The sequence below is a fragment of the Rhinatrema bivittatum genome, chromosome 1 (genome assembly GCF_901001135.1).
Source record: "Rhinatrema bivittatum chromosome 1, aRhiBiv1.1, whole genome shotgun sequence".
NCBI lineage: Eukaryota > Metazoa > Chordata > Amphibia > Gymnophiona > Rhinatrematidae > Rhinatrema > Rhinatrema bivittatum.
The window spans coordinates 1,943,987-1,970,657 of NC_042615.1; the positions used below are offsets into that span (position 1 = coordinate 1,943,987).

At 49.5% G+C, this 26,671-nt stretch overlaps 1 protein-coding gene across 1 annotated transcript in view; it reads left to right on the top strand.

Annotated features, from left to right (window-relative positions):
- PDE5A (phosphodiesterase 5A) overlaps positions 1–26,671 on the top strand; it is a gene marked incomplete in the record, with an annotated part of 312,739 nt that overhangs the window by 42,426 nt on the left and 243,642 nt on the right. Inside the window, 1 exon segment of the mRNA XM_029586150.1 lies at positions 7,655–8,228. Within this exon segment, the coding sequence (XP_029442010.1) occupies positions 7,655–8,228 (574 nt within the window).

The following is a 26,671-nucleotide window of genomic DNA, read 5'->3' on the forward strand; positions in this document are numbered from 1 at the left end:
CAGGCTTATTTGATTTGGGGTAGTAACCGCCGTACAGTGCTCATGCAATCTGCAGTGATTGTCAGATGCATGCGTGCAGTGATCCTGCATATGCAGTGAGTGTCAGAGGCATGCGTGCAGTGATCCTGGAGTGAGCAGTAATTGTTAGAGTGTGCCTACACTGCTCATGCAATCTGCAGTGATTGTCAGATGCATTCGTGCAGTGACCCTGCGTATGCAGTGATTGTCAAAAGGTGCTTGCAATTTGCAGCAATTGTCAGAGACTTTATTTATTTATTGCAAAATGTTTATAGCCCACCTATAACGAACCTGCTGAGCTAAGCGGGTTATAACATGTATAGAAATTACATACAAATCATATAAAACAACATTAAACATTAAAACATTTGCCAGTGAACACACTGCCCTAGAGGCTGCACAGACTATACACATCTTAACCAGTCTCATTATCAACATCTCCCAAGGCTTCTTTAAAAAGCAGGGACTTGATCTGTTTTCTGAAGATCTTGATATTACTGAGAGCCAGGATTGGTGCAGGGAGCTCATTCCACATCGCTGGGCCAATGACAGAGAAAGCGCGGGTTCTAGAGGGCTCTGGATCCTTTTTCTGGGGAATGTACAGTTCTGGTAGGGGTAGAAGGGTTCAATAATTGCCTCAAACAGAGAGGGCCATCCATTTGTATTGCCAATAGCAATATTTTAAACTGGATACGCTGCTAGGGAAGGGAACAAGTGCAGTTCCCGTAAAACTGGGCTGATGTCATCTCAGGGTCAAGCACGCATAATTAAATGAGCTGCTGCATTTTGCAAAACACACAAAGTTTGTGTGCTGGAGACCGGAAGGCAAATAAGTATTGCGCTGAAATAATCAATTGTTGAAAGCATGGCCAGGTGTTCCAGGCTATGAAAATCATTTTTATCAGAATTTATCTTACCTGGCGAGTTGCTCGCTATAGAGGCAGGAAGGTCAGGAGCCAGTCAAAAAGAAGGCTTCTGTGGTTTTTTTTACCACGGTTTGCAACGGGACTGTAGCCCCATTAATGCTAACAGGGGGAACCTGAGCATCAGGAAAAGCCTTAGCTTACAGAAAAAGGAAACCATCTCTGATTTATCAAAACGTAACAAATTATTCTGTCCGTCCAAAGAGTCATTTTAACCATTCAGTTTGAAATATGCGTCGCCGCATGCATGTTATAAAATACTATATCGCCGCGCACATATGCGCTGGATTTTAACATCCACACACATGTGTGCAGGCGCCCTGCGACTCGCAGGCGCAGGGCAGGGATTTTAAAAAGCATTGTGTGGTGACGCGAGTAGGAACTTCCCTATACCCCTATCTTACCTTTTCCCCTCTCCTCCCCAACCCCTACCCCCTACCCCCTACCTAACTATTAGACTTTTTTAAATTTTGTACCTTTCTGCTCCTTCAGAGCAGCAGTAGACTCCGCGCGCCGCCCGGCTGCCGGCGCGCGCTTCCCTGGGACAGCGGCTAATGGCGCTATCCTGTCCCGATGCCGTCCCAGCAGCTAATGGCGCTATCCTGTCCCGATGCCATCCCAGCCTGCCCCCTTTGCTTGGGCCCGGCACTTTGGTGTGTAACGGGAGTTACGCGCGTGACCGGGTCCTTTGTAAAAGGCGCGCGCAGGGCCCCAGCCACTCTTAACCCATGTTTTTTACACGCGCGGGCCTTTTAAAATCGAGCTGTTAATGTTTACTCTGCTTCTATTAAATTTTTGGTCTCTGTTGCACAAAATCCCTTTGATTAATGACCTCCTAGAGGGTCCTACCCCCCACTATTTTTTGCATCTCTGACACCTGGCTAAATGACAAAGATAATGTTCTCTTAAACCAAATTTCCCACCCTAATCATGGGGTATTTCATTTTCCTAGACCTAAACAAAAAGGTGGGGGTTTATTAATAATTGGTAGAAAAAGAACTGAAGCTAGTACCTTACAAAGTAGAGATCAACCCTCCATATGAAGAGGCAATTCTAAAATCTCCTCAACTTAAATATAGGACTGGTCTATTGTCCTCCAGGTACACTGCAAAAAGATCGCTCACCAGTGATTGAACTATTTGCTAAGGTGTTTCCATCACCAGAATCTACCTTAATTGTAGGAGACTTTAATCTCCATGTAGATAAAGCACCAAGAACCGCGGCCTGTGAAACGTTCCTAGAGACAATGGAAGCTTTGGATGGTCCCAATTTGTTTCCAAATTGACTCGTAAAGTGGGACATATTCTAGACCTAATATTTGCCAGTATTGGTAACTGTCTATTCCATACTTCTCACACCAGTTTACACTGGTCTGATCACCAATTAATAAAGGCGGAAATAACCTTCCTTAACCCAACTCATAAAAATATAGATAATAATCGTCCTTCAACTTTAGGAAAAAGATAGACACAGTGGGGTAGATTTTAAAAAATAGCGCGATCGCGTACTTTTGTTGGCGCACCAGGCACCAACAAAAGTACGCTGGATTTTATAAGATAAGCGAGTAGCCACGCGTATCTTATAAAATCCGGGATCGGCGCGCGCAAGGCTGCCGATTTTGGGCAGCCGGCGCGCGCCGAGCCGCACAGCCTGCCTCCGTTCCCTCCGAGGCCGCTCCGAAATCGGAGCGGCCTCGGAGGGAACTTTCTTTCGCCCTCCCCTCACCTTCCCCTCCCTTCCCCTACCTAACCCACCCCCCCGGCCCTATCTAACCCCCCCCCTACCTTTATCCATGGATTTACGCCTGCCGGAGGCAGACATAAATCCGCACGCGCCAGCGGGCTGCTTGCGCGCCAAGACCCGACCCGGGGGCTGGTACGGAGGCCTCGACCACGCCCCCGGGCCAGCGCCACGCCCGGTCCCGCCCCCGAAACGCCGCGTCCTGCCCCGAAACGCCGCGTCATTCGGCCCCGCCCCCAACACGCCCCCTTAAAAAAACTCCGGGACTTACGCGCGTCCCGGGGCTCTGCGTGCGCCGGTGGCCTATGCAAAATAGGCCACCGGCGCGCGAGGGCCCTGCTCGAGTAAATCCGGGCGGATTTACGCGAGCAGGGCTTTTAAAATCCGCCCGAGTGTTACTTGCAGAAACAATAGGAAAGAGACTCCTTGAGCTAAATCTAACCAATGCCCCCCAGCATTTGATTCCTGGGATCTGATTGTCAATGACAAAGCCGAAAACCTTAGTCCTATCCAGATGAAAACTATTAACGAAGAAAGGAATACCTCTAAAGAAGCCCTGGTGCAATGATGATTTAAGACGCACTAAACAGAGCCTAAGAAAAGTAGAGAAACAGTGGGGAAATGCCCATCGTCTGAACCCCTAGGAAAATACAAAACTCTCCTAACAAAATACTGAGCACTAACCAATAAAGCAAAAAGAATATTACCATGCTAAGCAGATTCATGGAGTTATATGTAATTCTAAATTTCTCTTTGATATTGTTAAGCATTTAATTAAGGACCCGTCATCTTCCATCTCAAGAAACTATAACCTCTCAAAGGCCGCGTGCCTCAATAGATTAAAAAATCAATTCCCTATCCTATCTATTCTCCCACAAAAGCACCTGATGATTCACATGGCCTGGTTAAGTGGACCAAATTTGACAAAAGTAACTAATCTTGAAATCAGTCAATAAATTGTTAAAATTAAGCCTGTGACCCAATTCCAGCCCGTTCCTTGAAACAAGTGCACTGTGTTATCACCCCGACAATCACATCCTTAATTAATCATTCTCTCTCAGAAGGTCTTGTACCACACAGGTTAAAACAAGCTGTGATAAAGCCAATTCCTAAAAATAAAACTGGAAGAATTGACGATTGGGACAACTATCGATCAATATCCAACTTGTCCTCTCTCTCTAAAATATTTGAAAAAGGAAAAGGCAGTATTATCCCAACTTATAAATCGTTTGAAAGACCAAGATAGTCTCTTCCCAAATCAATTCGGATTTAGGAAACCTCGTTCAACGGAGACATTACTCCTCTTTTTAACAGACTCTGTTTTACGATGGTTTGATGTGGATGAATCTAATCGACTTAACAGTCGCCTTTGACACTGGGGACCATACCCTGTTGTGCCAGCAGCTGAACAACATTGGAACTGAAGGCGGTGCTCTCAAATGGTTCTCTTCCTTTTTATCTAATGGAACATTCCAGGTCAAATTGGACAATCACATATCTGATACTTTCCTTATCGATTCAGGTGTCCCTCAATGCTGAGCACTCTCGGCAACTCTATTCTATATTTATATGATCCCACTGTGCAAATTACCGGCAGATTTAGGAATTACATTCCTCCTGTATGCTGGCGACATACAGTTTTACATTCCATTCTCCAAATCAGAAGAAAACACAGTATCGACACTTTCAACCTATCTGAAAGCAATACAGCAGGAACTATCGCAACTTAAACTAACATTAAACCCTAAAAAGACTGAAATCATTTAGCTGAGTAGAAACTCTTTAATAGCTAAACCACTGGCTCTGGACCTGGGTAATTTTCAAATCACTGCCTCATATCAAGTATGGGATTTAGGTATCCAGCTAGCTGCGAACCTCACTATGAAAAAGCACATCAACAAACTAATTATTACAGGTTATGCCAAGTTGCTTATATTACATCGGTCGAAACCTTTATTAACTTTCAAAGACTTCCGAACTGTATTGCAAACTCTAATTTTCTCAAACCTAGACTACTGTAACTCCTTATTTCTCAGTCCTTCCGGATGCCTCATAAAACCATTACAAATATTGAGGTATGTGTGCAGTGACCATGCAGTCTGCAGTAATTGTCATAAAGGTGCATGAAGTGACCATGCAGTCAGCAGTGATTGTCAGAGGTGTGCATGCAGTGATCATGCCATGCAGTGATTGTCAGAGGTGTGCATGCAGTGACCTTGAACTCTTCAGTGATTATTAGTGGTATGTGAACAGTGATCATGCCATGCAGTGATTGTCACAGGTGTGCATGCAGTGACCTTGAACTCTTCAGTGATTGTTAGTGGTATGTGAACAGTGATCATGCCATGCAGTGATTGTCACAGGTGTGCATGCAGTGACCTTGAACTCTTCAGTGATTGTTAGTGGTATGTGAACAGTGATCATGCCATGCAGTGATTGTCAGAGGTGTGCATGCAGTGACCTTGAACTCTTCAGTGATTGTTAGTGGTATGTGAACAGTGATCATGCCATGCAGTGATTGTCACAGGTGTGCATGCAGTGACCTTGAACTCTTCAGTGATTGTTAGTGGTATGTGAACAGTGATCATGACATGCAGTTATTGTCAGAGGTGTGCATGCAGTAACCATGTAGACTGCAGTGATTATTATTTGTGTGTGCCAGTGATCCTACCCTGTGCAGTGATTTTCAATAGTGAGCATGCAGTTAGCAGTGATTGTCAGATGCATGGGTACAATGATCCTGTGTATGCAGTGATTGTCAAAGGGTGCTTGCAGTCTGCAGTGATTGTCAGAGGTGTGTGTGCAGTGATCCCATTGTGTGCAGTGACTGTCAGAGAGCGAGCAGTGCTTTCTGAAGCATGCATAGCTCTGTACAGTAGATAATACAGTGAGTTTTGTTTTATAAGAGGTCTGCAGACAGCTTTAATCACAAATTCTCTGATCTGCAGAGAGTCTGGTAATAAGGGGTTCGTTACCTGCTTCTGCCCCGGCATCAGCCCATCAGATAATCCTGAACAGGGAGGAGGACATGTGCTGCTGCACACTCACCTGAGTTCATAGGGAGTCATAAAAGCGCTGGTAAACAGCCCGGGAGCAAAGGGCTGACGGGCTCCCAGGCCAAGCCTGTGCAATCACTTTCACTTCCCTAGGAACAGGGAGATGCAGGCTCTTACCACCTTCACTTCCCTAGGAACAGGGAGATGCAGGCTCTTACCACCTTCACTTCCTAAGGAACAGGGAGATGCAGGCTCTTACCACCTTCACTTCCTAAGGAACAGGGAGATGCAGGCTCTTACCACCTTCACTTCCTAAGGAACAGGGAGATGCAGGCTCTTACCACCTTCACTTCCCTAGGAACAGGCAGATGCAGGCTCTTACCACCTTCACTTCCTAAGGAACAGGGAGATGCAGGCTCTTACCAGCTTCACTTCCTAAGGAACAGGGAGATGCAGGCTCTTACCACCTTCACTTCCTAAGGAACAGGGAGATGCAGGCTCTTACCACCTTCACTTCCCTAGGAACAGGCAGATGCAGGCTCTTACCAGCTTCACTTCCTAAGGAACAGGGAGATGCAGGCTCTTACCAGCTTCACTTCCTAAGGAACAGGGAGATGCAGGCTCTTACCACCTTCACTTCCTAAGGAACAGGGAGATGCAGGCTCTTACCACCTTCACTTCCTAAGGAACAGGGAGATGCAGGCTCTTACCACCTTCACTTCCTAAGGAACAGGGAGATGCAGGCTCTTACCACCTTCACTTCCCTAGGAACAGGGAGATGCAGGCTCTTACCACCTTCACTTCCTAAGGAACAGGGAGATGCAGGCTCTTACCACCTTCACTTCCTAAGGAACAGGGAGATGCAGGCTCTTACCACCTTCACTTCCTAAGGAACAGGGAGATGCAGGCTCTTACCACCTTCACTTCCCTAGGAACAGGCAGATGCAGGCTCTTACCACCTTCACTTCCTAAGGAACAGGGAGATGCAGGCTCTTACCACCTTCACTTCCTAAGGAACAGGGAGATGCAGGCTCTTACCACCTTCACTTCCTAAGGGGCGAGGCAATAACAAGTCAGCTCCCGCCTTCTTAACGCACACATGGCACCCGCACGGGGGGGGGGGGGGGGGGCCATGCTATACCCAAATTAGGGGGTCTCGCTAGCAAGGAGGCGCTAAGGTCGCGCAAGCTAACGCGACCCCACCGCGGCAAACTCGGCGTCGGTTCTCATAACCGTCCGTCTGCCACTAATGAAAACCGACGCCGCAGACGGCCGGTTATGAAGACTGACGGCGAGTTTACCGGCGTCGTTTATCAGAACTCGGCGATCTGCCGAGGTTTTTTTTTTCTTAAGTAAAAAAAAAGAAAAAGAAGTTACAGAAAAGAAGTTTTTTTTCTGCTTTTCTGTAACTTTTTTTCAATGCGCTCGGCTGTTAGCGCCTGCTCCAGGCAGGAGTTAATAGGTGAGCACTAAACGTTCGTCTGAGACGCACATTTATCTTTTTGCATTGGAGTGAACGAGTAAAAGCCTTGCTCAGACGCATCTGCACGTGATGAGCGCTATCGTATTCACTCCGCGTCGGACGCGCGTTAATTAGGCGCTGATCCCCCTATTGCATTGCGCTTATTTAACCCGCGTCCGAGCGCACCGTATTGCAGCGGCCCCTCAGGGTGAGAGGCAGCCTCACCTGCTAGTCTGGCTTTTGCACCTCATTGCATGCTGGGAATTGTAGTTCCGCTGTTTGGGGGGATTTTGGAATGATAAGGCCACACCTGCCGTGGTCGAAGGCCGGGTCCTCTCCAGCCCCGGCCTCTGTGGAGGCGGCACAGGAGCAGAGGGTGGAGCACACACCAGTACCATACCAGTCTCTCTCTACTGGGAGAAGCCCCCTCCCACCATGAAAGGGCTGCTTTCATTATTTACCAGTCCCACCCCCTGCTACAACATTAACAGGCCCTCCTGTCCTTCCCTTCCCAGAGAAATGGTCAACGCATGGTTTGCTGAGAGAGTTCACACCATCCCCGCCGGCAGGGAGGGAGGGAGAGGGTGCCCGGCGGAGCCCGGCGCCGGCCAGCAGCCCGCCCGCCCCGAGACGCCCACCCGGAAGATCTCGGCCTCCGAGTTCGACAGGCCGCTGCGGCCCATCGTGGTGAAGGACTGCGTGGGCGCCGTGAGCTTCCTGCCGGGCTCCGAGAGGAGGCCGCCCATGCCGCCGCAGCCCCCCCCGCCGAGCAGCGGCAGCGCCGGCGACCGCTGCGCCAGGCTCCTGGAGCTGGTGAAGGACATCTCCAGCCACCTGGACGTGGCGGCCCTGTGCCACAAAATCTTCCTGCACATCCACGAGCTGATCGCCGCCGACCGGTACTCCCTCTTCCTGGTGTGCCAGGACAGCTCCAAGGAGAGGTTCCTCCTCAGCCGCCTCTTCGACGTGGCCGAGGGCTCCACCCTGGAGGAGGCCTCCAACAGCTGCATCCGCCTGGAGTGGAACAAAGGCATCGTGGGCCACGTGGCAGCCCTGGGCCAGGCCCTGAACATTAAGGACGCCTACGAGGTAATGCCCCAACGTCTCCCGGGGCAGGGGTGGGGCAGAGTCTGCTGTTCTGAACATTATCCCCGGGGGTGGGGGGGGGGGATCATTGTCGCCCAGGGTCTGCAGTAGCCGCAGGCTGAGAGTTGTTGCCCCAGAGGATCTGTAGTAGCCACAGTCTTGGGTCATTGTCACTCAGGGGTCTGTAGGTTTGCTGCAGTCTTCAGTCGTTCATCCAGGCACTGCAGATTGTCACAGTCACAGGGTCATTGCCCCCGGGGTCTGCAGATGCCACAGTCACAGGGTCATTGCCCCCGGGGTCTGCAGATGCCACAGTCACAGGGTCATTGCCCCCGGGGTCTGCAGATTGTCACAGTCACAGGGTCATTGCCCCCGGGGTCTGCAGATGCCACAGTCACAGGGTCATTGCGCCCAAGCTCTGCAGATTGTCACAGTCACAGGGTCATTGCCCCCGGGTCTGCAGATTGTCACAGTCACAGGGTCATTGCCCCCGGGGTCTGCAGATGCCACAGTCACAGGGTCATTGCTCCCAAGCTCTGCAGATTGTCACAGTCACAGGGTCATTGGATTGCCACAGTCTCGGGGTTGTCAGTCCCTGGGTGTATAATCACAGTCACAGGGTCATTGCCTCCTGGGTCTGTAGATTGCCACAGTCACAGGATCATTGACCACATTGTCTGGATTGCCACAATCTCGGGTTGTTTGTCCCTGGGTCTGAAGATTGTCACAGTTTCAGGGTCATTGCCTCCTGGGTTTGTAAATTGCCACAGTCGCAGGGTAAAAGCCCTCAGGGTCTGTAGATTGCCACAGTTTCAGGGTTGTCAGTCCCCCGGTCTGTCAGGGTCACAGGGTCATTGCCCCCAGGGTTTGTAGATTGCCACAGTTTTAGGGTTGTCAGTCCCCCGGTCTGTCAGGGTCACAGGGTCATTGCCCCCAGGGTTTGTAGATTGCCACAGTTTCAGGGTTGTCAGTCCCCCGGTCTGTCAGGGTCACAGGGTCATTGCCCCCAGGGTTTGTAGATTGCCACAGTTTCAGGGTTGTCAGTCCCCCGGTCTGTCAGGGTCACAGGGTCATTGCCCCCAGGGTCCGTGGATTGCCACAGTTTCAGGGTTGTTAGTCCCGGCTCTGTCAGGGTCACAGGGTCATTGCCTCCAGGGTCTGTAGATTGCCACAGTTTCAGGGTTGTTAGTCCTGGCTCTGTCACAGTCATAGGGTCATTGCCTCCAGGGTCTGTAGATTGCCACAGTTTCAGGGTTGTTAGTCCTGGTTCTGTCAGGGTCACAGGGTCATTGACCCCGGGGTCTGTAGATTGCCACAGTCTCGGGGTCATTGCCCTCTGGGTCTGTAGATTTCCACAGTTTCAGGGTTGTCAGTCCCCCGGTCTGTCAGGGTCACAGGGTCATTGCCCCCAGGGTTTGTAGATTGCCACAGTTTCAGGGTTGTCAGTCCCCCGGTCTGTCAGGGTCACAGGGTCATTGCCCCCAGGGTTTGTAGATTGCCACAGTTTCAGGGTTGTCAGTCCCCCGGTCTGTCAGGGTCACAGGGCCATTGCCCCCAGGGTTTGTAGATTGCCACAGTTTCAGGGTTGTCAGTCCCCCGGTCTGTCAGGGTCACAGGGTCATTGCCCCCAGGGTCCGTGGATTGCCACAGTTTCAGGGTTGTTAGTCCCGGCTCTGTCAGGGTCACAGGGTCATTGCCTCCAGGGTCTGTAGATTACCACAGTTTCAGGGTTGTTAGTCCTGGCTCTGTCACAGTCACAGGGTCATTGCCTCCAGGGTCTGTAGATTGCCACAGTTTCAGGGTTGTTAGTCCTGGTTCTGTCAGGGTCACAGGGTCATTGACCCCGGGGTCTGTAGATTGCCACAGTCTCGGGGTCATTGCCCTCTGGGTCTGTAGATTTCCACAGTCTCGGGGTTGTCAGTCCCCCGGTCTGTCAGGGTCACAGGGTCATTGCCTCCAGGGTCTGTGGATTGCCACAGTTTCAGGGTTGTTAGTCCTGGCTCTGTCAGGGTCACAGGGTCATTGACCCCGGGGTCTGTAGATTGCCACAGTCTCAGGGTCATTGACCCCGGGGTCTGTAGATTGCCACAGTTTCAGGGTTATCAGTCCCCCGGTCTGTCAGGGTCACAGGGTCATTGCCCCCAGGGTCTGTGGATTGCCACAGTTTCAGGGTTGTTAGTCCTGGCTCTGTCAGGGTCACAGGGTCATTGCCCCCAGGGTCTGTAGATTGCCAAATTCTTGGAGTTGTCAGTCCCCCGGGTCTGTAGTTTGCTAAAGACTCAGGTCATTGTCTCTGGCAACTACCGACGAATCTGAGGCTAGAGAGGAGATTTAACAACCTGACTCTTCAGCAAAGCATATATGGAGTGAAACTGAGATCATTATTATTCTTTTACTATTTCTTTTAGTCTCTTCTAATTTCAGTGTTAATGTATATTTTTGGATTTAAGTTATTTATATTCTTATCATTCATTTTAGTCACTATTTATAATTATTGTTATTTTATGCACAATTGATTTTAAGATTGAATGTTTTAACTTTTTGCACTTTTATAATTTGTAAACCGTTGCGATGGCTCGTCTTGGCGCCGGTATAGAAAACTTGATAGATAGATAAATAAATAAATAAATAAATAAATAAATAAATAAATAGTTTGCTTCAAGGTCAGAATCATGGCCGTCCAGGGTTTATACTGGCCACAGTCTCAGTCCATAGAAGCCTCAGTCTTGGGTCATTGATACGTGGGAGGGATCTGTAGATGCTGCGGTCTCAGGTCGTTGCCCCAGGGGGTCTGTAGTAGCCTCAGTCTTGGGTCATTGTCACATGAGAGGGATCTGTAGGATGCTACGGTCTCAGGTATTGCACCTGGAGGTCTGTAGTAGCCTCAGTCTTGAGTCATTGTTACATGGGAGGGATCTGTAGGATGCTGCGGTCTCAGGTCGTTGTCCCTGGGGGTCTGTAGTAGCCTCAGTCTTGGGCCTTTGTCACATGGGAGGGATTTGTAGGATGCTAAGGTCTCAGGTCATTGCCCCTGGGGTCTGTAGTAGCCTCAGTCTTGGGTCATTGTTACATGGGAGGGATCTGTAGGATGCTGCGGTCTAAGGATGTTGCCCCTGGGGGTCTGTAGTAACCTCAGTCTTGGGTCATTGTTACATGGGAGGGATCTGTAGGATGCTGCGGTCTCAGGTTGTTGCCCCAGGGGGTCTGTAGTAGCCTCAGTCTTGGGCCTTTGTCACATGAGAGGGATCTGTAGGATGCTGCGGTCTAAGGATGTTGCCCCTGGGGGTCTGTAGTAACCTCAGTCTTGGGTCATTGTTACATGGGAGGGATCTGTAGGATGCTGCGGTCTCAGGTTGTTGCCCCTGGGGGTCTGTAGTAGCCTCAGTCTTGGGTCATTGTTACATGGGAGGGATCTGTAGGATGCTGTGGTCTCAGGTTGTTGCCCCTGGGGGTCTGTAGTAGCCTCAGTCTTGGGCCTTTGTCACATGGGAGGGATCTGTAGGATGCTATGGTCTCAGGTATTGCACCTGGAGGTCTGTAGTAGCCTCAGTCTTGGGCCTTTGTCACATGGGAGGGATCTGTAGGATGCTGCGGTCTCAGGTCGTTGCCCCTGGGGGTCTGTAGTAGCCTCAGTCTTGGGTCATTGTTACATGAGAGGGATCTGTAGGATGCTGCGGTCTCAGGTCGTTGTCCCCTGGGGGTCTGTAGTAGCCTCAGTCTTGGGTCATTGTCACATGGGAGGGATCTGTAGGATGCTGCGGTCTCAGGTTGTTGCCCCGGGGGTCTGTAGTAGCCTCAGTCTTGGGTCATTGTCACATGGGAGGGATCTGTAGGATGCTACGGTCTCAGGTTGTTGCCCCTGGGGGTCTGTAGTAGCCTCAGTCTTGGGTCATTGTTACATGGGAGGGATCTGTAGGATGCTGCGGTCTCAGGTCGTTGCCCCGGGGGTCTGTAGTAGCCTCAGTCTTGGGTCATTGTTACATGGGAGGGATCTGTAGGATGCTGCTGTCTCAGGTCGTTGCCCCAGGGGGTCTGTAGTAGCCTCAGTCTTGGGTCATTGTTACATGGGAGGGATCTGTAGGATGCTGTGTTCTCAGGTCGTTGTCCCCGGGGGTCTGTAGTAGCCTCAGTCTTGGGTCATTGTAACATGGGAGGGATCTGTAGGATGCTGTGGTCTCAGGTTGTTGCCCCTGGGGGTCTGTAGTAGCCTCAGTCTTGGGTCATTGTTACATGGGAGGGATCTGTAGGATGCTGCGGTCTCAGGTTGTTGCCCCAGGGGGTCTGTAGTAGCCTCAGTCTTGGGTCATTGTCACATGGGAGGGATCTGTAGGATGCTGTGGTCTCAGGTTGTTGCCCCATGGGGTCTGTAGTAGCCTCAGTCTTGGGTCATTGTCACATGGGAGGGATCTGTAGGATGCTGTGGTCTCAGGTTGTTGCCCCTGGGAGTCTGTAGTAGCCTCAGTCTTGGGTCATTGTCACATGGGAGGGATCTGTAGGATGCTGCGGTCTCAGGTTGTTGCCCCAGGGGGTCTGTAGTAGCCTCAGTCTTGGGTCATTGTTACATGGGAGGGATCTGTAGGATGCTGCGGTCTCAGGTTGTTGCCCCAGGGGGTCTGTAGTAGCCTCAGTCTTGGGTCATTGTTACATGGGATGGATCTGTAGGATGCTCGGTCTCAGGTCGTTGCCCCCAGGTGCCTCTAGTTGCAGCAGTACTGGCCTCGTGCCCTGATCATAGCCTTGCTTCCTGCAGTTTCTGCCCCTTTTAGATGCTAGAAAATAGAAATGGATCTCCTTACTGCTGTAGCTGTGGTACGAAAGGAGGTTAATCCTGGTCACCTCCTGCAGCAGCACCGCAGAGCCCATCCCATCCCCAGCTCCTCTCTGCCTCTCCCAGGTTTCCTTGAATTCTGTTACTGGATTTGCTTCCACCCCCCACACTGGGGAGCCCATTTCATGTATCCACCATCATTCTGTGAAGAAATATTTCCTCATCTTCCTCCCTCTGTCTTCCTGCCTTCTGTCTCATCTCATGATCCTCATTCTAGAATTTCCTTCCTACTGAAAAATACTTCTTGTGCATTCATTATACCTTTCAATTATTTCAATTTCTTTATCAGATCGCCCCATCACCACTGTTCTTCAGCTGTCTGTGCTGTATTCATGCTTTATGTATATCAGTGTGACACCTGCATGGGGCTCTGATAGAGATCTGCTCTTCAGCTGTCTGTGCTGTATTCATGCTTTATGTGTGTCAGTGTGATGCCCGCATGGGACTCTGATAGAGATCTGCTCTTCAGCTGTCTGTGCTGTATTCATGCTTTATGTGTATCAGTGTGATGCCCGCATGGGACTCTGATAGAGATCTGCTCTTCAGCTGTCTGTGCTGTATTCATGCTTTACGTGAATCAGTGTGACCCCTGTATGGGGCTTTGACGAAGATCTGCTCTTCACTTCTCTGTGCTGTATTCATGCTTTATGTATATCAGTGTGACACCTGCATGGGGCTCTGATGAAGATCTGCTCCTCAGCTGTCTGTGCTGTATTCATGCTTTATATGTATCAGTGGGACACCTGCATGGGGCTCTAATGAAGATCTGCTCTTCAGCTGTCTGTGCTGTATTCAAGCTTTATGTGTATCAGTGTCACCCCTGCATGGGACTCTGATGAAGATTTGCTCTTCAGCTGTCAGTGCTGTATTCATGCTTTATGTGTATCAGTGTGACGCCTGCATGGGGCTATGATGAAGATCTGCTCTTCAGCTGTCTGTGCTGTATTCATGCTTTACGTGAATCAGTGTGACCCCTGTATGGGGCTTTGACGAAGATCTGCTCTTCACTTCTCTGTGCTGTATTCATGCTTTATGTATATCAGTGTGACACCTGCATGGGGCTTTGACGAAGATCTGCTCTTCACTTCTCTGTGCTGTATTCATGCTTTATGTATATCAGTGTGACACCTGCATGGGGCTCTGATAGAGATCTGCTCTTCAGCTGTCTGTGCTGTATTCATGCTTTACCTGTATCAGTGTGATGACGGCATGAAATTCTGAGGATCTGCTCTTCAGCTGTCTGTGCTGTATTCATGCTTTATGTGTATCAGTGTGATGCCTGCATGGACCTCTGATGAGGATCTGCTCTTCAGCTATCTGTGCTGTATTCATGCTTTATGTGTATCAGTTTGATGCCCGCATTGGGCTCTGATGAAGATCTGCTCTTCAGCTGTCTGTGCTGTATTCATGCTTTATGTGTTTCAGTTTGATGCCCGCATTGGGCTCTGATGAAGATCTGCTCTTCAGCTGTCTGTGCTGTATTCATGCTTTATTTATTTATTTATTTATTTATTTATTTATTTATTTATTTATTTAACATTTTTATATACCGATATTCTTGTAACAGGTTACAAATCACTTCGGTTTACATTGAAAAGAATAACCATAGCATACGATGTATGCATTACATAAAACAAGGAAGGACAAAATTGGAAAAAGAACTGAAATTTAACCAGGGAGAAATTCGAGAGCAATTAGCCAGCGAGCTGTAAAAGATAAAGGTTTTAATAACAGGGAGCTTAAAACGAAAAGCATCAGGGCTAGGGAGTGGAGAGACAGTTTAAGCTCGATTGCAAGGGCGGGAGATGAAGACTAGCTGAAGAGCAGATCATGTATCAGTGTGATGCCTGCATGGGATTCTGATGAAGATCTGCTCTTCAGCTGTCTGTGCTGTATTCATGCTTTATGTGTATCAGTGTGATGCTTGCATGGGGTTCTGATGAAGATCTGCTCTTCAGCTGTCTGTGCTGTATTCATGCTTTACGTGTATCAGTGTGACGCCTGCATGGGGTTCTGATGAAGATCTGCTCTTCAGCTGTCTGTGCTGTATTCATGCTTTACGTGTATCAGTGTGACACCTGCATGGGGCTCTGATGAAGATCTGCTCTTCAGCTGTCTGTGCTGTATTCATGCTTTATCTGTATCAGTGTGAGGCCTGCATGGGGTTCTGATGAAGATCTGCTCTTCAGCTGTCTGTACTGTATTCATGCTTTATGTGTATCAGTGTGATGCCTGCATGGGGCTCTGATGAAGATCTGCTCTTCAGCTGTCTGTGCTGTATTCATGATTTGCGCGTGTCTGTGATGCCTGCATGAGGTTCTGATGAAGATCTGCTCTTCAGCTGTCTGTGCTGTATTCATGCTTTATGTGTATCAGTGTGACGCCTGCATGGGACTCTGATGAAGATCTGCTCTTCAGCTGTCAGTGCTGTATTCATGCTTTATGTGTATCAGTGTGACGCCTGCATGGGGCTATGATGAAGATCTGCTCTTCAGCTATCTGTGCTGTATTCATGCTTTATGTGTATCAGTTTGATGCCCGCATTGGGCTCTGATGAAGATCTGCTCTTCAGCTGTCTGTGCTGTATTCATGCTTTATGTGTTTCAGTTTGATGCCCGCATTGGGCTCTGATGAAGATCTGCTCTTCAGCTGTCTGTGCTGTATTCATGCTTTATTTATTTATTTATTTATTTATTTAACATTTTTATATACCGATATTCTTGTAACAGGTTACACATCACTTCGGTTTACATTGAAAAGAATAACCATAGCATACGATGTATGCATTACATAAAACAAGGAAGGACAAAATTGGAAAAAGAACTGAAATTTAACCAGGGAGAAATTCGAGAGCAATTAGCCAGCGAGCTGTAAAAGATAAAGGTTTTAATAACAGGGAGCTTAAAACGAAAAGCATCAGGGCTAGGGAGTGGAGAGACAGTTTAAGCTCGATTGCAAGGGCGGGAGATGAAGACTAGCTGAAGAGCAGATCATGTATCAGTGTGATGCCTGCATGGGATTCTGATGAAGATCTGCTCTTCAGCTGTCTGTGCTGTATTCATGCTTTATGTGTATCAGTGTGATGCTTGCATGGGGTTCTGATGAAGATCTGCTCTTCAGCTGTCTGTGCTGTATTCATGCTTTACGTGTATCAGTGTGATGCCTGCATGGGGTTCTGATGAAGATCTGCTCTTCAGCTGTCTGTGCTGTATTCATGCTTTACGTGTATCAGTGTGACACCTGCATGGGGCTCTGATGAAGATCTGCTCTTCAGCTGTCTGTGCTGTATTCATGCTTTATCTGTATCAGTGTGAGGCCTGCATGGGGTTCTGATGAAGATCTGCTCTTCAGCTGTCTGTACTGTATTCATGCTTTATGTGTATCAGTGTGATGCCTGCATGGGGCTCTGATGAAGATCTGCTCTTCAGCTGTCTGTGCTGTATTCATGATTTGTGTGTGTCTGTGATGCCTGCATGAGGTTCTGATGAAGATCTGCTCTTCAGCTGTCTGTGCTGTATTCATGCTTTATGTGTATCAGTGTGACGCCTGCATGGGACTCTGATGAAGATCTGCTCTTCAGCTGTCAGTGCTGTATTCATGCTTTATGTGTATCAGTGTGACGCCTGCATGGGGCTATGATGAAGATCTGCTCTTCAGCTGTCTGTGCTGTATTCATGCTTTATCTGTATCAGTGTGACGCCTGCATGGGACTCTGATGAAGATCTGCTCTTCAGCTGTCAGTGCTGTATTCATGCTTTATGTGTATCAGTGTGACGCCTGCATGGGGCTCTGATGAAGATCTGCTCTTCAGCTGTCTGTGCTGTATTCATGCTTTATGTGTATCAGTGTGATGCCTGCATGGGGCTCTGATGAAGATCTGCTCTTCAACTGTCTGTGCTGTATTCATGCTTTATGTGTATCAGTGTGACTCCTGCATGGGGCTCTGATGAAGATCTGCTCTTCAGCTGTCTGTGCTGTATTCATGCTTTATGTGTATCAGTGTGACGCCTGCATGGGGTTCTGATGAAGAACTGCTCTTCAGCTGTCTGTGCTGTATTCATGCTTTATGTGTATCAGTGTGACGCCTGCATGGGGTTCTGATGAAGATCTGCTCTTCAGCTGTCTGTGCTGTATTCATGCTTTATGTGTATCAGTGTGACGCCTGCATGGGGTTCTGATGAAGATCTGCTCTTCAGCTGTCTGTGCTGTATTCATGCTTTATGTGTATCAGTGTGATGCCTGCATGGGGCTGTATAAAGATCTGCTCTTCAGCTGTCTTTGCTGTATTCATGCTTTATGTGTATCAGTGTGATGCCTGCATGAAATGTTGTTGAGCTCAGCACAGCAGTGCCCTGATTCCCTTAGATACATGGAGTGGGGAGTAGTTAGCAGAGCATTTAGGATTCTTTCTATCTGAATGTCTTTCTGATTACTATTGAAATCCAGACTAGAAATGTTAATCTTCATGTTTGCTGAAACTGCTGATGGAATTATCCAAAAATAAAATTGTTAGCAGCTGCACATTACCGCTTGAATCTTCCGGTGTAAATTAACTGCTTTTAATTGGACCTGTGAGATGTCAGCCAGCTGATGTGTGAGGGGAGAGGGGGAGCAGGCGACATTCACACCCTGGGCGCCTGCTTCTTTGTGTGCCCTAGTCCAGACGTGGCCCGAATGTGAGACTCCCCCCTTATAACGGGGCCAGTAGGGTAGAAAAGTAAAGTGTCCAGCAGCCGCTGCCTTTCTCCTGCGCTGGGTCCAGCAGAGACCAGCGACTCTTGCGCCCGGGCTGACTCCTGTTTGCAGGGTGCGCTGCCTTTGCCGTGCAGCGTGAGACACGCGTGCAGTCCGTTTCCTGCAGAATCTTATTCCTATTGCACGGTCTGGGTTCTCTTCTTCCTTAGAGCTCTGTCTTTTGAATGGTTCTGAGCTCCTCACTGGATCTCTCCCGTGCATCGTGAGACACGCGTGCAGTCCGTTTCCTGCAGAATCTTATTCCTATTGCACGGTCTGAGTTCCCTTCTTCCTTAGAGCTCTGTTCTCCTCACTGGATCTCTCCCGTGCATCGTGAGACACGCGTGCAGTCCGTTTCCTGCAGAATCTTATTCCTATTGCACGGTCTGAGTTCCCTTCTTCCTTAGAGCTCTGTCTTTTGAATGGTTCTGAGCTCCTCACTGGATCTCTCCCGTGCATCGTGAGACACGCGTGCAGTCCGTTTCCTGCAGAATCTTATTCCTATTGCACGTTCTGAGTTCCCTTCTTCCTTAGAGCTCTGTCTTTTGAATGGTTCTGAGCTCCTCACTGGATCTCTCCCGTGCATCGTGAGACACGCGTGCAGTCCGTTTCCTGCAGAATCTTATTCCTATTGCACAGTCTGAGTTCTCTTCTTCTGTAGAGCTCTGTCTTTTGAATGGTTCTGAGCTCCTCACTGGATCTCTCCCGTGCAGCGTGAGACACGCGTGCAGTCCGTTTCCTGCAGAATCTTATTCCTATTGCACGGTCTGGGTTCCCTTCTTCTGTAGAGCTCTGTCTTTTGAATGGTTCTGAGCCCCTCACTGGATCTCTCCCGTGCATCGTGAGACACGCGTGCAGTCCGTTTCCTGCAGAATCTTATTCCTATTGCACGGTCTGAGTTCCCTTCTTCTTTACAGCTCTGTCTTTTGAATGGTTCTGAGCCCCTCACTGGATCTCTCCCGTGCAGCGTGAGACACGCGTGCAGTCCGTTTCCTGCAGAATCTTATTCCTATTGCACGGTCTGAGTTCTCTTCTTCTTTAGAGCTCTGTCTTTTGAATGGTTCTGAGCTCCTCACTGGATCTCTCCCGTGCAGCGTGAGACACGCGTGCAGTCCGTTTCCTGCAGAATCTTATTCCTATTGCACGGTCTGAGTTCTCTTCTTCTTTAGAGCTCTGTCTTTTGAATGGTTCTGAGCTCCTCACTGGATCTCTCCCGTGCAGCGTGAGACACGCGTGCAGTCCGTTTCCTGCAGAATCTTATTCCTATTGCAGGGTCTGGGTTCCCTTCTTCTTTACAGCTCTGTCTTTTGAATGGTTCTGAGCCCTTCACTGGATCTCTCCCGTGCAGCGTGAGACACGCGTGCAGTCCGTTTCCTGCAGAATCTTATTCCTATTGCACGGTCTGAGTTCTCTTCTTCTTTAGAGCTCTGTCTTTTGAATGGTTCTGAGCTCCTCACTGGATCTCTCCCGTGCAGCGTGAGACACGCGTGCAGTCCGTTTCCTGCAGAATCTTATTCCTATTGCACGTTCTGAGTTCCCTTCTTCCTTAGAGCTCTGTCTTTTGAATGGTTCTGAGCCCTTCACTGGATCTCTCCCGTGCAGCGTGAGACATGCGTGCAGTCCGTTTCCTGCAGAATCTTATTCCTATTGCACGGTCTGAGTTCTCTTCTTCTTTAGAGCTCTGTCTTTTGAATGGTTCTGAGCTCCTCACTGGATCTCTCCCGTGCATCGTGAGACACGCGTGCAGTCCGTTTCCTGCAGAATCTTATTCCTATTGCAGGGTCTGGGTTCCCTTCTTCTTTAGAGCTCTGTCTTTTGAATGGTTCTGAGCTCCTCACTGGATCTCTCCCGTGCAGCGTGAGACATGCGTGCAGTCCGTTTCCTGCAGAATCTTATTCCTATTGCAGGGTCTGGGTTCTCTTCTTCTGTAGAGCTCTGTCTTTTGAATGGTTCTGAGCTCCTCACTGGATCTCTCCCGTGCATCGTGAGACACGCGTGCAGTCCGTTTCCTGCAGAATCTTATTCCTATTGCACGTTCTGAGTTCTCTTTTTCTTTAGAGCTCTGTCTTTTGAATGGTTCTGAGCTCCTCACTGGATCTCTCCCGTGCAGCGTGAGATACGCGTGCAGTCTGTTTCCTGCAGAATCTTATTCCTATTGCACGGTCTGGGTTTCCTTCTTCTTTACAGCTCTGTCTTTTGAATGGTTCTGAGCTCCTCACTGGATCTCTCCCGTGCAGCGTGAGATACGCGTGCAGAATCTTATTCCTATTGCACGGACTGAGTTCCCTTCTTCCTTAGAGCTCTGTCTTTTGAATGGTTCTGAGCTCCTCACTGGATCTCTCCCGTGCATCGTGAGACACGCGTGCAGTCCGTTTCCTGCAGAATCTTATTCCTATTGCACGGTCTGAGTTCTCTTCTTCTGTAGAGCTCTGTCTTTTGAATGGTTCTGAGCTCCTCACTGGATCTCTCCCGTGCATCGTGAGACACGCGTGCAGTCCGTTTCCTGCAGAATCTTATTCCTATTGCAGGGTCTGGGTTCCCTTCTTCTTTACAGCTCTGTCTTTTGAATGGTTCTGAGCTCCTCACTGGATCTCTCCCGTGCATCGTGAGACACGCGTGCAGTCCGTTTCCTGCAGAATCTTATTCCTATTGCACGGTCTGAGTTCCCTTCTTCCTTAGAGCTCTGTCTTTTGAATGGTTCTGAGCTCCTCACTGGATCTCTCCCGTGCAGCGTGAGACACGCGTGCAGTCCGTTTCCTGCAGAATCTTATTCCTATTGCAGGGTCTGAGTTCTCTTCTTCCTTAGAGCTCTGTCTTTTGAATGGTTCTGAGCTCCTCACTGGATCTCTCCCGTGCATCGTGAGACACGCGTGCAGTCCGTTTCCTGCAGAATCTTATTCCTATTGCACGGTCTGAGTTCTCTTCTTCTTTAGAGCTCTGTCTTTTGAATGGTTCTGAGCTCCTCACTGGATCTCTCCCGTGCATCGTGAGACACGCGTGCAGTCCGTTTCCTGCAGAATCTTATTCCTATTGCACGGTCTGAGTTCTCTTCTTCTTTACAGCTCTGTCTTTTGAATGGTTCTGAGCCCTTCACTGGATCTCTCCCGTGCAGCGTGAGACATGCGTGCAGTCCGTTTCCTGCAGAATCTTATTCCTATTGCACGGTCTGAGTTCTCTTCTTCTTTAGAGCTCTGTCTTTTGAATGGTTCTGAGCTCCTCACTGGATCTCTCCCGTGCAGCGTGAGACACGCTTGCAGTCCGTTTCCTGCAGAATCTTATTCCTATTGCAGGGTCTGGGTTCCCTTCTTCTTTACAGCTCTGTCTTTTGAATGGTTCTGAGCTCCTCACTGGAATTCTCCCGTGCAGCGTGAGATACGCGTGCAGAATCTTATTCCTATTGCACGGTCTGAGTTCCCTTCTTCCTTAGAGCTCTGTCTTTTGAATGGTTCTGAGCTCGTCACTGGATCTCTCCCGTGCATCGTGAGACACGCGTGCAGTCCGTTTCCTGCAGAATCTTATTCCTATTGCACCGTCTGAGTTCTCTTCTTCTGTAGAGCTCTGTCTTTTGAATGGTTCTGAGCTCCTCACTGGATCTCTCCCGTGCATCGTGAGACACGCTTGCAGTCCGTTTCCTGCAGAATCTTATTCCTATTGCAGGGTCTGGGTTCCCTTCTTCTTTACAGCTCTGTCTTTTGAATGGTTCTGAGCTCCTCACTGGATCTCTCCCGTGCATCGTGAGACACGCGTGCAGTCCGTTTCCTGCAGAATCTTATTCCTATTGCACGGTCTGAGTTCCCTTCTTCCTTAGAGCTCTGTCTTTTGAATGGTTCTGAGCTCCTCACTGGATCTCTCCCGTGCAGCGTGAGACACGCGTGCAGTCCGTTTCCTGCAGAATCTTATTCCTATTGCAGGGTCTGAGTTCTCTTCTTCCTTAGAGCTCTGTCTTTTGAATGGTTCTGAGCTCCTCACTGGATCTCTCCCGTGCATCGTGAGACACGCGTGCAGAATCTTATTCCTATTGCACGGTCTGAGTTCTCTTCTTCTTTAGAGCTCTGTCTTTTGAATGGTTCTGAGCCCCTCACTGGATCTCTCCCGTGCAGCGTGAGATACGCGTGCAGAATCTTATTCCTATTGCACGGTCTGGGTTCCCTTCTTCTTTACAGCTCTGTCTTTTGAATGGTTCTGAGCCCCTCACTGGATCTCTCCCGTGCAGCGTGAGACACGCGTGCAGTCCGTTTCCTGCAGAATCTTATTCCTATTGCACGGTCTGAGTTCTCTTCTTCTTTACAGCTCTGTCTTTTGAATGGTTCTGAGCCCCTCACTGGATCTCTCCCGTGCAGCGTGAGATACGCGTGCAGAATCTTATTCCTGTTGCACGGTCTGGGTTCCCTTCTTCTTTACAGCTCTGTCTTTTGAATGGTTCTGAGCCCCTCACTGGATCTCTCCCGTGCAGCGTGAGACACGCGTGCAGTCCGTTTCCTGCAGAATCTTATTCCTATTGCACGGTCTGAGTTCTCTTCTTCTGTAGAGCTCTGTCTTTTGAATGGTTCTGAGCTCCTCACTGGATCTCTCCCGTGCATCGTGAGACACGCGTGCAGTCCGTTTCCTGCAGAATCTTATTCCTATTGCACGGTCTGAGTTCTCTTCTTCTTTAGAGCTCTGTCTTTTGAATGGTTCTGAGCTCCTCACTGGATCTCTCCCGTGCATCGTGAGACACGCGTGCAGTCCGTTTCCTGCAGAATCTTATTCCTATTGCAGGGTCTGGGTTCCCTTCTTCTTTAGAGCTCTGTCTTTTGAATGGTTCTGAGCTCCTCACTGGATCTCTCCCGTGCATCGTGAGACACGCGTGCAGTCCGTTTCCTGCAGAATCTTATTCCTATTGCACGGTCTGAGTTCCCTTCTTCTGTAGAGCTCTGTCTTTTGAATGGTTCTGAGCTCCTCACTGGATCTCTCCCGTTTTGCGTTGCTTCTCTGTTTGCTTTCTCCGAGGACACGCGGGATGTTAGTCCTCACACATGGGTGACATCATCGGATGCCCGGCACGCCCTCTACCACGCGTCTTTTTTCCGCGGAGCTGTCAGCATCGCGGTGTGAGGGAGCTCACTGTGGCTTTTGGCCTTTTTGGAAAACTCCTTTTTTTCTTAATATTTCTCGCTGTCTACCGGATTTTCTTTGCAGTATTGGGCACTGGATTCTTCTCGGTGCTTCCCCGTAGAGTTCCTAGTCAGGGGTTTTCGACGTTTCTGGTAAGTTTCGTTTCGCAGTCAGTTCCTCCATGACGGTGGTGCTTCGGTGCCCACCAGACATCGGGGCTCGCCGCCATCGATTTTGATTTTGCGGCCCTTTTATTTTGTCCTCTCATAGCCACGTCCAGTTTTCATCGATGCCCCCGTTGCCCGAGGACCGTGCCCATTATGCACCCCCATGAGGCCTGTGTCCTCTGCCAGGGGGCATCGCAGGGCGTCCGGGGTTGCCGCTTATGCACACAAATGACCCCGAACAGATGTCGACTTTGGCTCGACAGAAGGATCGGCTCCTCGGGCTGAAGAAGCCCAAGCCGTCAGCATTGGCATCGGCGGACCCCAGAGCCACACTGATGGATACCACGCCATCGACATCGGCGGTGTCGTCGGAGGATAGGGGGGCTAGAGACCAACCAGCATCCATCTCTTCCAGGCTGAGGACATCAGGCTCCTCAGCACCAGGGAAGGATTGAGCCAGGCATCAAGGGAAGCCGGAGAAGCATCTTTACCAGTCGCCATTGATGCACGGTGCTGGGCATGGGGATGCACTGACTCGTGCCGCGATGCCCCCAAAGTGACCCTGCGTTGAGGAGCACCAGTCCTCCATTGATATCGGGGTCCGTGACGGTCTCCACCGGTCCTGATGCCTGTGGGAATTGTCTATTTGGAGGCCAATCAGTTTGGGGACTTCCCCAGATCTATTCACTCAAGATGGAGGCAGGTTGAGACATCCCAAACCTCCAGGACCTGTCGCTCACATCCTGCATAGCAATAGGAAGAGCTTAAATCCAGTCTTTTGCCGTCAGTCGTGGAGATGCTCGTCGCAGGCATCTGCCCGGCCTGGTTGGGCTGCAGGCTGAAGGCTCTCCGGAGCAGCAACGGCGCGCCAGGTCCTCAGCCACCAAGCAACCGCGTGCAGGGACCGGAAGTGGAGCGGCCTGGAACCGGAGCCTCGCCCCCCCCAAGCAGCGGGGGAGGGAGGGGGAGAGGGGTGGGATCGTTCTCCTCATTGGCTGAGCATCCCCACAAGACACCGATCCCGTCTGAGCTCGAGAGCCGCTCTGGAAGACTGAGAGATGGGGAGGGCAATTCGTGCAAGAGCCTCCAAGGCAAGCTTCATGAACCGTGCATCGGTGAAAATGCTTTCAGACCCGGGAGCAGGAGGAGAGTCCATCCATGGGAAGGCTGCTCTAATTTATATAGTGAACATTTCAAAACTAAATATAGTTGTGTTGAAAATCAGACCCTTTTTATGTGCTGTTGGAGACTCAGACTGTATTCTAGGACGTTCTGAAATTGCAGAGTGCTAACTATTGTTTGAGAAGGCATGAGTGATGGTGCTGCAAAATCTTATTTTCCCTCTTCTCCAGCACTCTGCATTCATGCCTACTGGAGATGTACACATATATCCACACGCGGTGTGCCCTCCACCAATCATGTGTCCACACGTGCACACACATCCCGAGCGTATCACAACAAACATACACACATGATGGTCTCCCGGTTGGAGAGCAGCACCCTGGTGTATCAAGAAGTGGTCCTGTAGCAAGGACCTGCTCTCTAGGTGATACTACTGCCCAGGAGGGTAGGGTTGGGCCGGCCATCTTAGTTGGTGCAGGCAAGAGGGATTTAGTTTTGTAAGGAAGAGACTTTTCCGAAAGGGCAGGCTCCACCTTAACCAGAGTGGAACCAAGCTGCTGGCGCTAACCTTTAAAAAGGAGACAGAGCAGCTTTTAAACTAGAACAAAGGGCAAAGCCGACAGTCGCTCAGCAGCGCATGGTTCGGAGAGAGGTATCTTCACAGGATACTATGTTGGTTTAATGGAACACACTCCGCATGGCTTTACCCAAGGGACGTCTTGCCTCACAAATCTGCTTCATTTATTTGAAGGGGTTAATAAACATGTGGATAAAGGTGAACCGGTAGATATAGGGGTAGATTTTAAAAGGTGCGTGCGGGAGTAGATTTGCTCGCGCAACCCGGCGCGAACAAATCTACTCCCGCACGCATGTTATAAAATACAGGGTCGGCGCGCGCAAGGCTGCACAAAATCGGCAGCTTGTGCGCGCCGAGCTGCGCAGCCAACCTCCGTTCCCTCCGAGGCCACTCCGAAATCGGAGCGACCTCGGAGGGAACTTTCCTTCCAGCCCCCTCCACTTCCCCTCCCTTCCCCTATCTAACCCACCCCCCAGCCCTAACTAATTCCCCCCCTACCTTTATTTTACGCCTGCCCAAGGCAGGCGTAACTTGCGCATTCCGGCTGGCTGCCGGCGCACCATTTTCCGGTCCAAGGGCTGGTCCAGAGGCCGCGGTCATGCACCTGGAACGCCCCTGGGCCGGAACCACGCCCCGCGGCCCTGCCCCCGGAATGCCCCCCGATGACGTGCCGGCCGCGACACGCCCCCAGGAAAGCCCCAGGACGTACGCACATCCCGGGGCTTGTGCGCGCCGCCGAGCTTATGCAAGATAGGCTCGGCGCGCGCAGGGGGTGGAAGGGGCAGCTTTTCGGGGGTTACGTGCGTATCTTACGTGCTTAACCCTTTGAAAATCTGCCTCACAGTGTATTTGGATTTTCAGAAGGTGTTTGACAAAGTTCCTCATGAGAGGCTTCTTAGGAAACTAAAAAGTCATGGGATAGGTGGCGATGTCCTTTCATGGATTACAAACTGGTTAAAAGACAGGAAACAGAGTAGGATTAAATGGGCAATTTTCTCAGTGGGAGTGGGCAGTGGAGTGCCTCAGGGATCTGTATTGGGACCCTTACTCTTCAATATATTTATAAATGATCTGGAAAGAAATACAAGTGAGATAATCAAATTTGCAGATGATACAAAATTGTTCAGAGTAGTTAAATCACAAGCAGATTGTGATAAATTGCAGGAAGACCTTGTGAGACTGGAAAATTGGGCATCTAAATGGCAGATGAAATTTAATGTGGACAAGTGCAAGGTGATGCATATAGGGAAAAATAACCCATGCTATAATTACACAATGTTGGGTTCCATATTAGGTGCTACAACCCAAGAAAGAGATCTAGGTGTCATAGTGGATAACACATTGAAATCGTCGGTTCAGTGTGCTGCGGCAGTCAAAAAAGCAAACAGAATGTTGGGAATTATTAGGAAGGGAATGGTGAATAAAACGGAAAATGTCATAATGCCTCTGTATCGCTCCATGGTGAGACCGCACCTTGAATACTGTGTACAATTCTGGTCGCCGCATCTCAAAAAAGATATAATTGCGATGGAGAAGGTACAGAGAAGGGCTACCAAAATGATAAGGGGAATGGAACAGCTCCCCTATGAGGAAAGACTAAAGAGGTTAGGACTTTTCAGCTTGGAGAAGAGACGGCTGAGGGGGGATATGATAGAGATGTTTAAAATCATGAGAGGTCTAGAACGGGTAGATGTGAATCGGTTATTTACTCTTTTGGATACTAGAAGGACTAGGGGGCCCTCCATGAAGTTAGCATGGGGCACATTTAAAACTAATCGGAGAAAGTTCTTTTTTACTCAACGCACAATTAAACTCTGGAGTTTGTTGCCAGAGGATGTGGTTAGTGCAGTTAGTGTAGCTGTGTTTAAAAAAGGATTGGATAAGTTCTTGGAGGAGAAGTCCATTACCTGCTATTAAGTTCACT